Source organism: Ursus americanus, chromosome 5 (genome assembly GCF_024610735.1).
Source record: "Ursus americanus isolate L20-20 chromosome 5, mUrsAme1.1.p, whole genome shotgun sequence".
In the NCBI taxonomy this organism is placed as follows: Eukaryota; Metazoa; Chordata; class Mammalia; order Carnivora; family Ursidae; genus Ursus; species Ursus americanus.
This window is the reverse complement of record NC_142131.1, coordinates 27563911-27579072: the sequence shown is the minus strand read 5'-3', so window position 1 is coordinate 27579072 and position 15162 is coordinate 27563911. Positions and strand designations below refer to the sequence as shown.

The window sequence follows — 15162 nt, the reverse complement described above, 5'->3', positions numbered from 1 at the left end:
GTCAGAACAAATTGAGAACTCAAAAATAGCATTGCTACATTGTTGATGCATGAGCTCTGATTATGATGGGTGAACTTTCATTTAGGATTGATTAGCTATAAAACCAATACTTTCAGTTAGTTGAACAACTGAAGTGAGAATAAACTGTAAGGATATGTAGTTTCCAAGTAGTGAACCAGATTTTTAGCCTCTGAGTAAGAATTTCAGTTTTTTTCTTTTTTTTGTTGCAAGTTATATTTACTCTTCTTTTTCAAAACTGTATAAAGTGGTTTATTAGAGATTTACTCTATAATATTATTTTTGATTGAAAAGCTTACTAGATGCAATAATCTTCTCACACCCTCTGAAACCCAAAGGTTTTGTCTTAATTACCTTGCTGTTATAGATGAAATTGTTTCAATCTGTGAATAAATGTGAATATTGTCGATTATATTTTTTTGTACCACCTCCATGTCCATTTCTCTTTTTAATGAATTGGAATCACACAGGTATAGGGCTTTTAAATAACCTTTTCTGATGGCAGAAGCAATACTTTTACTATGTTAAAACTTGGGAGATAAAAAAACACAAAGAAAAAAATTACCCCAATTTTACCACCTAGAGAGAACCACTATTAATATCCTAGTAACTTTCCTTTCAGTCTTTTGTTCCACTTATATTTTGTGTTTTAAGAATGATTTTTCTTTCTCTCCCAGTCATGGCACAGATTGAAAAACAAAAGAGATTTGAACAGTATACTACCTTTAAGAGCTGCTATCCTGAAAAGATAACTGGTCTCTCTTTCTTAATAAAATCTTCTGAGAAATAAAGAACAATAGTTAACATCATAATGCATTTTGTTTACCTCCATCATGGTTTCTTTTTAATTGTTCTTGTTTTCATGTTTTATTTTTAAGAGGACATACTTATATAAAGATTGCATATTTTATTATGACATTTCCTAATAAAACCCTTTGATTTAAAGATGTATTTTTGAAAATGTTTACATTGATTAGTAATATTATGGCATGAATTTTCAGGAGATCAGATAAAATATTTTTGGGGGAATTATCTGAACAAATAAAAGGTTTTGATATAACTTCAATTAATTATACCACATGCTAATACTGAAGAGATGTGTGGAATTTTGGAAAGGGACTGATTCATACATATTTAATGTATAACGTACAGTAGATAGTTTGTTGCCTGTCTATTCTAGTAAAGTGAAGATTCAAGCCAGTTATTCAGTTACTTGAAGCAAAATGAAATCTGTTATTTCACTGAAATCACTGCAGAGGCATGAAATACTGGACAGTTGCCTTAAGTCTTCACTTGACTCACCAGGATAGACTGAGGCTTTGGGTATGTCTGTATTAGCATTTCATTAGTACCTCACGTGCTTTTGATGTACTCTTGAGATTGCTTTAAATTTTTTGTTGAAAACAGTACATTTTGCACTGTAGTAATATGAGCACTAATTCTGTATTGTTCAGCAGTTAGTAAATTGTTTTAAAGAATTCGTTCATTGTAGACATTTTGAAAAGATTATAAGTCCCCTGTGCTTTATGATAGTTCAGTGCATTGTGCACTTTTACTTTATTTCATGTTTTCTTGCTTTTATTTTCCCTGTGACATGAAACAGCAGAAACTGAAAGATCAAAGTTGAGATTATATCCTATTGATAGTATCAGATTTTTTCTGTATACAATTATAGGATTGTAATCTAAACTGGAATTTTTAGGCAGTAAGCCACTATAAAATGTTTTGGGTAAGACATAAAATTATTATAAATAAAAGCTTAATGTTTGTAAAGATAACTTTTTTTAGTATTTTTTTTCCACATGAAGTAGTGGTGGCTGCTAAAAAAAAAAAAGCTGCAGTGTTTATTAAGGTTGTATTTGGTTTATGTAAATATTTGTAAATTGGTCAGTGCCTGTACATTTAAATATGAAAAGTAATCTTGAAAACAATTTTAACTTTTTCAGAAAGACTGTGTACAACTTCTTTTAGACCTGCTGTAGCACAGTTTGTACCTCTAATGTATTTGGGGTTTTTGCAGACCAATTCAAATGCTAAGACTTTTGCTTTTCTTTGACTTGTAAAGGTGCATATTTTCATTTTCTTCTTTAAGTTTAAATTTTTGTACGATGTCAAATGGAATAAAGTTTATATATGGAAATTGTTGGTGTGTCTTTTTTTTTTTTTCTGTGCTAGTCTTTACTTTTGCGATGAGATGGAGGCTGTAGTTACCTAGAACTGAACTGAATCGAACTTTTATGCTTGATAATATAGATTATACAGAGAATCTCAGAATTGAGTTCATTCTTGGTTAAGTCAGCTAACCACATCAACACCCTGTTTCTTAGGCATTAGTAGGAATGAAGCTTTCCACGTAGGTGAATTTTTTTAGTTTACTTATGTTTAACACTTTTGAGGAAATTGAGCTTTACACATCCAATTCTTTTTCTTGGAAAATTTCCTAAAATACACACTGTGCAACTCTTCTTTATCAGAATGTATTGAGTATAATTTATATTCTAGTGATGACTCCGATAATCATTAAAAACAATAAAAAACAGTCCTAGTACTCTGTGGTAATACTGTGTAGCTCTCAGGGATGTGGAAGTGTGTAGGACGTTCTGCCCCTACAGTATTGGGGCATTTCCTAAGAAAGCCCTAGCGTTCATTTACCATGGTATGGACTCTTTTATTGCCACTGTTTTCTCAGCGCTCAGTGCCACGCTGCCCCCTGCCCCCGCACCATCTTACTGCTGCTACTTTTTATCTATCTTGCCATAACACATAAAGAAGTTAATGTTAATAAATTTATACCCATTTCTAAATCAATAAACTGAAGCCTAAGATTATGTACCTTGTAATAGACAAATATGTCAGATAAGTGGGCTGTTAATATATGAGGGAATTTTTTAGACTTTTAAATTATTTTCAGTTTGAATTATTTATTTGTGTGATGAATAGTACATTCTTTTATTTTCTATTTGTATTGATATGGCCATTTCTATATATTTGCATGCATTGTTAGGAAGGTAGTGTTAGAAAATTAAAACTGTGTAATCTGTACTGCAGTTCTAAATTTTGGATTGGTTTGAACCAGAATTTTTGCAAATGAATCTTGACTTTATTTTATTTTATTTTTTTTTAAAGATTTTATTTATTTATTCGACAGAGATAGAGACAGCCAGCCAGAGAGGGAACACAAGCAGGGGGAGTGGGAGAGGAAGAAGCAGGCTCATAGCAGAAGAGCCTGACGTGGGGCTCGATCCCAGAACGCCGGGATCACGCCCTGAGCCGAAGGCAGACGCTTAACCGCTGTGCCACCCAGGCGCCCCCTGAATCTTGACTTTAATTAGTGTTCCCAATAAATTTTGAGTTAGATGGAGGGAATATACAGCAACTACCTGTAGTTTTGATTAGTGTTCACCAGATTCCCACAACTATGATTGAATTCCTTTTATCCTAGGTGAGCAGTCATTTGGGATTATTGGTTGGATAAGACTAGCTCATGTTAAGATAATAACTTGCTGAACCTGGTTTAAAGAACCCTGGAAGACTGCACTCCTCTGTCTTCCCTTCCCATACACACTAGCTGATACTTCTGTACTGTATCTGAACTATCTGTAGTTCTTTGCTCACCGACTTAATGCACACATACAAGCTAGTGTAACTGGTGAATATTACCTAACTTATGTTCATCATATTTAACAGTTCTGTGAATAGAATTTGCTGTAATTAAAAATAAATGTTAGCTATTCTAGCCATTAAATCATCTTCATGCAAAGAAGACTGTTATAAAAGATCTCTCTGTCGTATGTACTGAGCAGGTCTGATTTTCTTCAGGCAACATTCATTAAGTGTCTACTCTGTGCTAAGTCCTTTGCTTGCTTCTGGGCTTGTAAGAGATCAGGATGGTGTGGAAAAAGATGAGTAACAAATTTATAGAGTGTACTGAGGGAAAGAGACACAAGCATAATTTGAATATAGAATAATGGTACCTGAAAGGGGTATTGAACTTAACCTGGGCATTTCAGAGAAAGGTGGTGATCTTGAATGGGGAGTCACCAGGTAAATAAAGGTTGGAAAAACCTTTCAGGCAGAAGGAACTGTATAAATAAAGGCACAGTGGTGTGACTTGATAAATGTTGGGAATCCTGACTTGTAAAGAAGAAACCAGACAAATGTGGGCTATTGTTATCCAGTGTTCATCTTCCTGAGGAGCTTGGGCTTTAGTCCTTGAGCATTGGAAAGCTATTGAGGGGTTTTAAGCACGGGCATGCTATGATCCAACCCAAGATCTGGGGCCTTTGGATTGAGTTTCAGACAGAACTTAGACTTGGGCCAATGTGAGGAAAATTATTTCTCTTGAAGGTTTTTAGGGGAGATAAAAATGCCCTGGCTGAACAATCTACAGGCCACTGAGGAAGATAATACACAATTGATTTGCAAACACAAAAGGAGCCAATAATGAACGAACAATGGTTGAAAACTGGGCCCTTAAAAATGGCAGACCTAGCTTTGTTTCCCATTGGGTCACTTGCACTAGGCAGGCGACCTTGAGCCAGCCAGCTTCCCAAGCTCTTCTGAACCTAAGATTTCTGATTTAGAGAACCAGCATTGCAGTTCCACAGCAGAATTGTGAAGGGGTAATGAAAGTGAGACCCTTAGCCGAGTGCCTGAATTAGTAGGCGCTCTGCTCGGTAAGTAGTTACTTGGTTGGAATGAATGGTTCATCAAGTAGTTGGGTACCAAACACACAGCCTACCAAAGCCACACTGGAGGGAAGAGAGGCGGGGCTGGGTGCTTTTTCTCCTTTCAACTCCGCGGTGCGGCTGGAGCCTGCCCCGCTTTGGAGTGGTGATCAAGAGCTGCCCGAAGGGCCGCCAGGGATCTGCTTAACCTGGGGCGGGGAGGGCTGGGGGGAAGTTGGCAGACGTGGGGGAAGAGGAGAACTCGCTGAGCCCAGAAGCTCGGTGGCGAAACTTTGACGCCTTCTATTTAAAGTCTAGGGGCTAGCCCGCCCCCGGGGCCGGGAACCCGAGCCGCCCGCCGGGGCAGGGAAGGGCCGGGCCGGGGCCAGAGACGCAGTCAGAGGGAGAACACCAGGCGCGCGCGGACGGCTCCGGCTCCAGCTCCGGTTCCGGCTCCGGCCCGGCAGAGGCACGATGGCGAGCAGCGACAGCACCTACGCCGCCGAGAGTCCCCTCGGCTCCGACGGGGACGAGGAGGCCACCCGAAGGCTGGAGAGCGACGAGGAGTCGGTGAGCGAGGAGGACGAGACGGCCGCGGAGTCGGAGGAGGAGCCGGACGCCAGGTAGCGTGCGCCCCTCTCCTCAGGCCACAGCCCGAACGCCCGCCCCGCCGCGGGCCTGGAAATGCGGCCTCGAGGGCAGGTGCTTCGCGCGGGGACTCCGCACGCTTCCCTTTTCTTTTTCAGCGCTAGCCTGCGTTTCCGGCGAGCTAAGCACTTTCTCTCAGGGGGTGCTGCCTTGGTAAGGAACTTGAAGGTGACGGTGCTTACTGTCAGCTGGAGTGACAGGCCCGCCTGCAGCAGCAAAGTTCATTACCGCCCCCCTTTCCTCCTCCCCCCCCTCTCCGCCGAGCAACTTGTGACTTGCTGCTCTAGTTTAGTCCTGGGGATTTACTTAGGGGCCTGCCTAACTGCAGAAATGTGCTGAAACGCTTACATCTGGCGCAAGGCACAGGAACAATCTTGAAAGCCTGAGCTAGAAGAGAAGGGGATATGAAGTGGGGGTGGAGACTGAGAAGGCTGCTCTAGAGCCTTCAAAGGACTGACTGGAGGTCTCTTGGAACCTAGCCTAGGACTAGGTCGCTGTAAAAGGACTTTAATTTGCTATAAAGCCTCGTAAATTATGTGGAGGAAAACATGAGTTTCAATCTTAAAATCCTGCTTTTTCCCCCCCATGGTTCCAAATATCAACGTTTCAATGAATGTGATTACAATTAGGCAATACTGTATAAAAATATGGGTCTCCTTCCACTTCCATCTCCCAGCCTTCACGTCTGCCCTAAAATGAGAATAGTAGGACTCATCTCATATTTGGACTTGTTACTACTTTCACACGTTCTCTTTGGGGTATGGGTTTTTTGTTCATTTTTGTTTTTCTGTCAGTCAGTGGTGTCCTTTCCTACATCTACTATCGGTAGAATGGCTTTGTAGGTGATGGATGGATGTGCGACATTTCAGAATGTCCCTCTTAACGTTCTGTCCAACCGAAGGCTGCAGAGCTGACATTGAAGTAGCCCGTAGAGTAGCACTGATTAAGGGGGAATGGTCAGTCAGTTTAGAAGTCTGCAATGTTGGTCACATATTTACCTAGTAACCGGAAAGTGGGAAGTGGCTGCAGTACCTAACCTCAAGGACTTTATGGAAGAAGTTAGAGAGCAGTATGGAGAGTGTGAGTCTCTGTGCTAAATAAATGAGAGGGGCAGGGAGGAAGAGAGCATGTAGATCTGTGCTGCCTTGAGAAGTGGGCATGACCTGGGCTTTAGTGAGTAGGCAGGAGATACAGAAAGGAAAAGAGGAAGAGAAGATACCTGTGGAAAATGGAACAGGGAGTAGTGACCTGTGATTCCTGGATAACACTGAGAAGGGAAATCTATCAATCCCAGCCTTTATAACCTTTCCCCCTTAGTGGTGTTCAGGATCCTTATATCTTTGCCCAACCAAAACTTACCACCTAGAGAATTTGAAAACTCATTTACTCTAAAATATGGGCAGCTGACAGTGATTCAAAGCACTGCGTTGAGGTTGCATTGCCCTTTGACAAAGGTCAAGATCTTCAGGTAAAGATAGGATTTATCTGCAGTAAATTTTAGCCTGTTCTGACTACAGATGGTAGTCATTTTCTTGAATGGAAAGGTGGACATCAGGGCAAGAGTCAGAATTAGTAGAGTGAGGGCAACCAGAGCGAATGGGGTGGGGGTGGAGGCTTTGCAAACCATCACACTTTAATTTTGGATTTGATGACATGGGTAACAAGAAATCAGTAAACTTGTGAGCAAGATCTAGGAAAACAGACTGGAGATATGGACGGATTACTGACAGTAGATTGGAAAGTTAGTTTTGGAAGGACTCAGATCAGGGAGACAGTAGCAAAGAGAAAGAAAGATGTTTAGGGATTGAACCATGGTGAGGACCAGGGGAAAGGAGGTGGGAACCATAGCAAGAGGTAGAGAGATGTCAGTGGGCAGGACCTCTCAGGGGAACTGGGAGTCCCCGACTTTTTCTTACCTCAAAGTGTTGTCGGAAATCAATCAAACTGTTTTGTTGTGTGCAAGTTTATAAATATGGCCTAAAGTTCTTTTTTCCCCCCGAGGCTAAAGGTGAGAACTTGGAATATTTCCTAAAGGATGGGAGGTAAGAATGGTGTCGCATCATTCTTTGCCCATTCCTCTTGGCTCTTCTGCTGAAGTTTTACAATTATGAGAGGCCACTCACTCTGTGCCAGTCTTAGTGCTGAGTGTTTACGGATGTTTTCTCATTTTAAACACTTCCAGCAATACTATGCGATGACTGTCCTTTTATAGATGATGAAACTGAGGCTTTATGTAATTTACGAAGGTATAAGGTAAATCTTTGTAAGAACCTGGAGGTGAGCCTGGATCTGCTTCCTCCAAGCCACTGCTAGACTTTTGCCACCTCCCTTGACCTTTGCAGGAGACCCTTACTGTATGTGAACCTGAAATACCTCCAACCAGCTTCTACCTTGAAAAATTACTAGACCTCATCTCTTTGTATAATATTGGGAGTTTTCCCCCGTCTTGACTGGAGAAGTTGTTTGCATTTTCTTGGAGGTTGGAACCATTCTCAGAAGTTAAATTACAAACTGATTTTTTTTAAAACTAAGAGGCACTTAGTAGTAACTAAACAGAAATAGCCTAATAGTAACAGAATGATTGATTATTTCATCTACTTTATGTGATATTACTAAGCCAATATTTAAGCGCTATTTATGAAGATTTCTAACAATATGAGATGTGTTAAATATGAAAAAATGTTCATTGTATAATTTAGCATGATCTCACTATAAAATATGTATGGAAAAAGTCTTAAAAGGTTAATAAAGTTTCGTAAAAGGTTAATAAAGAACATAATAAAGGTTATGGTAACCTTTATTAACCTTTAGGTTAAAAAAGGTTAATAGTGGTTGTCTCTAAGTGATGGGATAATGGTTGACTAAACTTTTTAAAAATATCTGTATTTTTTTACTTTTCTATAATGAACAGGTAGTGCATTTTATTATCTGAAAGAAAAAACCCTTAATTCAAAAGTCACAAGTGTAATCTGCTTGTAAACCTTTTCTTTACACTTTTAGGAATGGTAGATGGAATTATCTATAGCCACCTTTCTGAATCTAGGAAAAAAATTCCCTTTAATTATAAAAATGCTTTTCTAGTGCAGAAGAGCTCACTATTATACATGCCAATGCTTGCATTGAATTAGAGAACGACCCTCCTGATGTATTATTTAGTGATATGAGTATGATATATGGCAGGAAGAAGCCTGAGTTTGAATCCTATTAGCCATTCTATCATGGGCAAATTCCCTATTTTCTCGGAGCCTCAATTTTCTCATCTGTAAAATGGTAGTAATAATTCCTAATTTATAAGGTTGTCATAGGATTAAACAAACTATGTGAATATGGGTAAGAGTACTTGCCTTTGGTAAGTTCCCAATAAGTTTTAGTTTCTTACCTCCCTTCAGATGAACCATTATTGACAGCAAAGCTTTATCTTCTGCCCACCTTCATCAGTGAGGGGAGAATAATGGTCTCAGTTTTTAATATGAGTCGTGATCCTATTTCACACTGGCTTTCCTGTGTTCATTCATTCACTAAACATTCATGGAGTGCCTCCTAATTGCCATGGACCATGCAGGGTGCTAGGGATACAAAAATTACTAAGAATCCATTACTGTTCCAAAGTGTTCACAATCTCATTAGAGAAACAGGAAAACAGTTATGTCATTAACTATTATAAGAGATTTAAGGAAAAGAAGGTCTGTATGAAGTACCTCAAAGTAGGGATAAAGTCCTGGGATCCCTGCTGCCTGGAAGGATTGGGGAAGGCTTCATTAGGGGCCTTGGGAGCAGGGTATTCAATCACTATGACGTGCCTAGAGAGCCAATAGTTTGTGAATATTAAAAAAGGATTTTTGTGTTGCTAAAACTTCATACAAAAGATAGATGTAGAAAGCAGGTGTATAGAACCCATAGGATTTTAGAGCTGGGAGAAGCTTTTGAAGCATCTTTTCCCAGCCAGTCCTTTTGCAGATTCAGAAACTGAATGTCAGGGGACATTTGTTCAAAGTCACACAAGTTTTTGGCGGTAGAATTGGGACTAGATCCAGGTGCCTCAGCTCCAATCCGATGTTCATTAGTTTATTCATTCAACAAATATTTATCGAACTACTGTGTGCCAGACACTTTCTAGGCACAAAGGATATAGCAGTGAACAAAATGAACAAAATTCCTGCCTTCCCAGGAGTGACTTTCCAGTTTGGGGAGACAAACAAACAAATAAATATGTAATATTCCAGGTGACGGTAAGTGATAGGAGGACTAATACAGCAGGATAAGGGTTATGCTGTTTTGAATAAGTTGGTGAAGAAGGCCTCTCTGATAAGGTGACGCATGAGCAGAGAATGAAGGAATGAGTGTTCTAAGAAAAGGGAAGAGCTGTTCCAAGGGCACTGAGGCAGGGACACATGGGGCTTGCTTGAGGACACATGGAGGTCAGGTTGCTGGAGCAGAATAAATACGGGGGAGAGTGGTGGGAGGTGAACCTAAGAGGTAGTCGGGTTGCAGATCAGGTCGGGCCATAGTAAGGACTTCCCGTTTTATTCTGCGTATTCGGTCTACCATATCACTCAAAGTTTAAAACAAACAAGAAAAACATGGTGATTGCAGTATTCCATTCAATAGTAAGGGCCTACACATTCATATATGCGTTAATAATTATTGAACTCAGACTGTGTGCCAAGCACTGTGCTAAATGTTTCAAACATACGGGCTCCTGTATAGAGGGAAATACGTAAATAGGTACTCATTATTTTTGCATTTTTCTGACTGGAGACCAGTGAAGCCTGACCCTTGTAGTCTTTCTGACAGATCACTTAGAAGTTTTTCAGTATTTTTGCTTTGGATTGTTTTCTGTTGTTCAATTTTAATTTCTCTATTTAAGCACAGAGGATTTTTGTCATAGCAGTACCCAAAACTTAAAAATCAGCCTGAACCGCAGTTTTGTCAGTGCCTGTATACAATAGGTCTGTCTGAGCTGATGATAGGAGTAAAATTATTAGTGACATTTACATTTAACTAATCATTGTAAGAAAACTTTTGGAAGGTGAAGGGAGTTTGTATGGGGTTTTTGTTATTAGTACGGAGCACTCTGTTTCCATATATCTATTTATATGCTGTCTCCCACTGCTGTGCTTACCCAGGTGTTTTGACAAGTGTGTTATTTGAGCCAGCCTTTTGAGGTCAGTGGAAAGAGCTGAGATGGGAGGGGTGACTGCTCAGGATGCCAGAGACTGAGGGAGGAGAGAGGATAAAACAGGCTCTTGGAGCCAGAAACTGAAGAGCTATTTAAATGTTGGCTGCATGGGTATTACATGCCCTTGGTTAGACTTTGACTCAATGTGGGGAATAGAGAAGAGTTGGATTTTTTTTTTAAACAGCAAACCTATTAATATGTGGAACATATTGACTATAGAATTTTGAAAATATAAAAGAAATGTGTCTTATATTTCCTGGATATTCTGAACCTAGGCTTAATGAAAACCTTGACTCAATTCAGACAGTATAACCAAATTCCCCTTCCTAGCAAGAAAACTTAGAGAAGCAAGTATAAGAGACTGGATGTGGCTTGTACTTGAAAGAGTAATCTTCGGCTTAGGCCAGCATTATCCAATAGAAACATAAGGTGAGCCACATATGTAATTTAAAATTTTCTAATAGCCACATTAATAAGATGTGAAAAGAAACAAGTGAAATTAATTTTAATAATTTATTTTCTTTAACCCAATATCCAAAGTATTATCGTTTCAACATGTAATCAATATAAAAATTATTAATGGGATATTTTATATGTTTTTATGCCAAGCCTTTGAAATTTGATGTGTATTTCACTTTTCGGTGCATCTTGATTCCTCCCTCACAGCTACATTTCAAGTACTCAATAGCCGCATGTGGCTGGTGGGTACCATATTAGACAATGCAAGCCTGATAATACCTAGACATCCATTAGCTTCAATGGAATCCAGAGAACTGCTCCTAAAGTTGTATATGCCAGGCACTGTGCTAGGCACCAGGAGCATGAAGGTGATTGAGTGGCACAGTTGCTTCTCTCAAGGATCTCAGTCTGGCATGGGGAAGCACTTAGCTTCAACATAATGTCATAAGTACTACACTAAGGACTTAACAAAGGACTTAACAAAGTCTTAACAAAGGAATAGAGAAAGGACATATATTCTTCTTGAGAGCGACAGAGCACAAGCCAGGGGAAGGGCAGAGGGAGAGGGAGAAGCAGACTCTCCGCTGAGCAGCGAGCCTGGTGCAGGGCTCAGTCCCAGGACCCCCGGGGATCATGACCTGAGCCAAAGGCAGACACCTAACAGACTGAGCCACCAAGGTGCCACAAGACATATATTCTTAAAATTAGATTTAGAAAGGTTTTGCAGAGGTAATACAGCAGCTGGGCAGGAAGATATTTCCGGCACAATATGTCGTTAGATATTCCTTTCGCCCCTTGTTCCAGCTCTTGCACTGCTAATTGCTGCTCTAAGCTTTCTTTTTCTCCTTTAGAAGCACTCAGGATTTCCAGGCCTGAGAATATTGGTTGAATGAGTAAATGAATGGCATGAATAACTGAACGAATGAATAAGCAAGTGAATTGTCTCAAATTTAGTTGGGAGGTTGAACCTGTTAGATTAAGGAGAATTTTGATACCATTCATTTACGAGGAATTGACAATGTCCAGTGACTCTGGAAACATAGTAGCTTGGAGGGGACAGTGATAAGTACTGAGGGATTGTTCAATTAGGATGTCTGCCGTCATCATTCCCACCTTCTGTGACTTGTTGGAAAGTCTCCCCTAGACTGACCCTTGAGCCAGATCATAGATGGGAGGATAAGAATAGGCTTTGCTTTTTGTCCAGAGAAAAGTCCTCTATTAAGGCAACTGGAGTGTATTCAGTTCCAAAATTCCACATCCTAGTCTGATAAAGTCCCAGATATGTGGGAGGATTAATTGATGCTACTGTTGTCTACCAAACTGAACGCTCCAAACCTTCTTATGGAGCCATTGATATGTTTTCTTAGTTTGATGCTTCTCTTTTAAAAAAACATTTTGCATGCTAAACAAGTTTACATTCACCACAGATTTCCTCTTAATGGCTGAATTCAGTGGGGGCACTTAAAATTGTTGATTTGCAAATAAGATTAATTTCCTCCTGTTATGACTTTGTTAAATTAACATTTGTTAAGTGGAGCATAGGGTGCCAGATGGTGAGCCATAGTTCGACAAAAGACCACAAGAGAAATCGCAATAGAGAAGTTTATTACTCACAAGTCCTGGAGGAGGTACACGGCATAGCTCGAGGGGCCCCACAGAGAGGTCAAGGCAGAGTGCAGAGAGAAAGTCAAGACCTGGGACGTATGCCTTTATTAGGGTCCATGAATGGAGGACGTTGGGGCTTCCTGGGCTAAAGCTGGATCAGCCAATTCAAACTAAAATGAGCGGGGTTTTGGTAAGCTCCATGGGGGTCTTATCTAAGGGGCACACAGTGGGGAGGCATTGAAGGTGGGGGAGATTCTTGATCGCAAAAACTGTTGGGGACGTCACACCAGGAACTTCCAGTGACATGTGACCCTTCAGGCGGTTACCCAGGGCATGTGCTAGCATGAGGGAGGCTGGTGTCAGTTTAAGGCTCCCGCAGGTCAGTTAGCCAAACAAAATGGATGCCGAGGCAGCAATACCTCGGAGTAGCTTAGCTAAGCTCATGACACCTTCAGTTTCAGAAATGTACCTACTATAAGAAAAGAAGGTCATTCAACAAATATTTATTGGGGACTTACATAGAGTGAGTGAACAAAACAGAACTCCTAATCTTCCGAGTTCAGTTTCTGGAGAGGGCAGACAGTAAACAAATAATCTCACGTGCAATTAGTTGAAGCAAATGCATTGGTAAAAGGAATTGGGCCTGGGGAACTGAGGTGGGGGTCTAGTAGGACCCCGGCTCATCAAGTCTCAGTCCCTTAAGCTTCCTTGCTCATTTCCCTGTGAGCTTTGTGTCAGTCTCTGGGTCCATCTGGCTAGCCCTTCTCTATCTGCCTGCAGGAAAAGGTTTCACTGTCCTGGGTCCAGGTCTGGCAGAAAAGCCTGGCTGCTGATGGCACTTACCCTGGAAGGGGCCTTAGCATCATTTCCCTGATGATGTTTCTGATGAGTGAACAGAGACCCAGAGAAGGGAAGGGAAACCAATATTTACCCAAGGAATAGTGAGTCTATTCTTTCCACTGTCACTTGTTACTTTGAGTTATTTTCACAATAACTCTATAATATAGGCATTGTTTTCATCCCTGTTTTGTGGGAGAGAAAATGGAGGCTTAGCTGTACTGAGTATTTTATCTAATGTCAGACAGCTGGAAAGTGTGCTAGGATTCTAACCCTAGTCTAGTGGCAGAGCCAGTGCTGGAACGCTCATGAGTTCGGGCTCACCTCAAGATCTTATACATGTATGCACAGTATACACGCATCTGGTCCTTATTAGCCAATGTCTTTCTTTTTTACTTGAGTATAAAATTACTTTTTTTTTTAAGGTTTTATTTATTTATTTGACAGAGATAAAGACAGCCAGCGAGAGGGGGAACACAAGCAGGGGGAGTGGGAGAGGAAGAAGCAGGCTCATAGAGGAGGAGCCTGATGTGGGGCTCGATCCCAGAACACCGGGATCACACCCTGAGCCGAAGGCAGACGCTTAACCGCTGTGCCACCCAGGCGCCCCTAAAATTACTTTTAAAAGTAATTATTTCAGTTTGCTTCTAATTTTAAAAGCAAAGCATAAAAGATCCAGAAAATCTACATAGCAGCTAATCCTGACCAGCACCTTAGCATATTCAGTTTCCCAGGGTGTAATAGGGAGAGTAGATCTCGTGTTTAAAAATAGACATTAGGCAACCTCGTGTGATTGAATTTTCATAAGGTCAAACAGCAACACCAAAATAACTTCTCTGCATGCTCTATGGAATCATGTGATAAATGTTCAGTAGGTATTTACTGTAATATCTATAAAATTCAGATCCTTTGTCTAAAAGAATTTTTGGATTTAGCATGGTACACTTGCAGGTTTTCCTATCTAGTGTGTGTTTGTTTGTTTTCAAGAGAAAATGAGGAGAAAAGTGAGACCATCGTGGTCTTTGTCTCCTCTTAGAGTTTTTGGGTCTCCAAGAAGGGCTTCAATAATTCCCCTCTTCATCCAGCACCATTTGGGGCATAAACCAGGTTATGACACAAAAACACCTGATAGGATTGAAAAGACCTGGATTATCATCCCGGCTCTGCACTGACCTGCTGTCTGACTTAGTGCAAGACACTTAACCTCTGTGTGTGAAGTGTTGCATAGATTTCAAGGCCCCACCTGACCTGCTTACCTCTCCAGCTCCTCTCACACCCATCTGCCATGTTCACTACATTCCAGCCCTGCTGGCTTCCTTCGGAACCTCCAGCGTGCTCCGCCTGGTCCTGCATTCATGACTTTGTCTTGCTGTTTTCTCTCCCTGATGCTTCTTCCCCAAATCTACTCTTCAGGTGTCTGTAAAATGTCACTTCTTAAGGAGACTTTCCTCAACCACTCTGCCCATGAGCCTCTCTTCTTATCTTTCACTATCACATTATTCACTATTGCAGATTGCTCTTCATAGCACCATCACTATCTGAAATGGGGTTTTTTTGGTTGGTTGGTTGGTTGGTTTATCGTTGTTTATTGCCACCACTGGAGGGAAAGCTCCTTGAGGGCAGGGGCCTCTTTTTGCTTCTCTGCTGCATCTCCAGCGGCTAGAACACAGGGTCTGGCACACAGTAGGTACTTAAGAAACGGTTGTCAAGTGAACAAGAGTTTGGAGCTCACCACGAAACATTTCATCC

General features: G+C 40.8%; 2 protein-coding genes across 3 annotated transcripts in view; both read left to right on the top strand.

The window, feature by feature from the left end:
* TENT2 (terminal nucleotidyltransferase 2) overlaps positions 1-2158 on the top strand; it is a 66722-nt gene extending 64564 nt beyond the window's left edge. For both annotated transcript variants that reach the window (XM_045796401.2, XM_045796398.2), the window contains one exon: positions 696-2158. In XM_045796401.2, coding sequence (XP_045652357.1) covers positions 696-770 — 75 coding nt within the window. In that variant the 3' untranslated portion in view covers positions 771-2158. The remainder of the gene's footprint in view (positions 1-695) is intronic.
* A 2858-nt stretch (positions 2159-5016) lies between these two features.
* Positions 5017-15162, top strand: part of CMYA5 (cardiomyopathy associated 5) — an 87912-nt gene continuing 77766 nt past the window's right edge. The window contains exon 1 of the mRNA XM_045796395.2: positions 5017-5308. Coding sequence (XP_045652351.2) covers positions 5160-5308 — 149 coding nt within the window. The 5' untranslated portion in view covers positions 5017-5159. The remainder of the gene's footprint in view (positions 5309-15162) is intronic.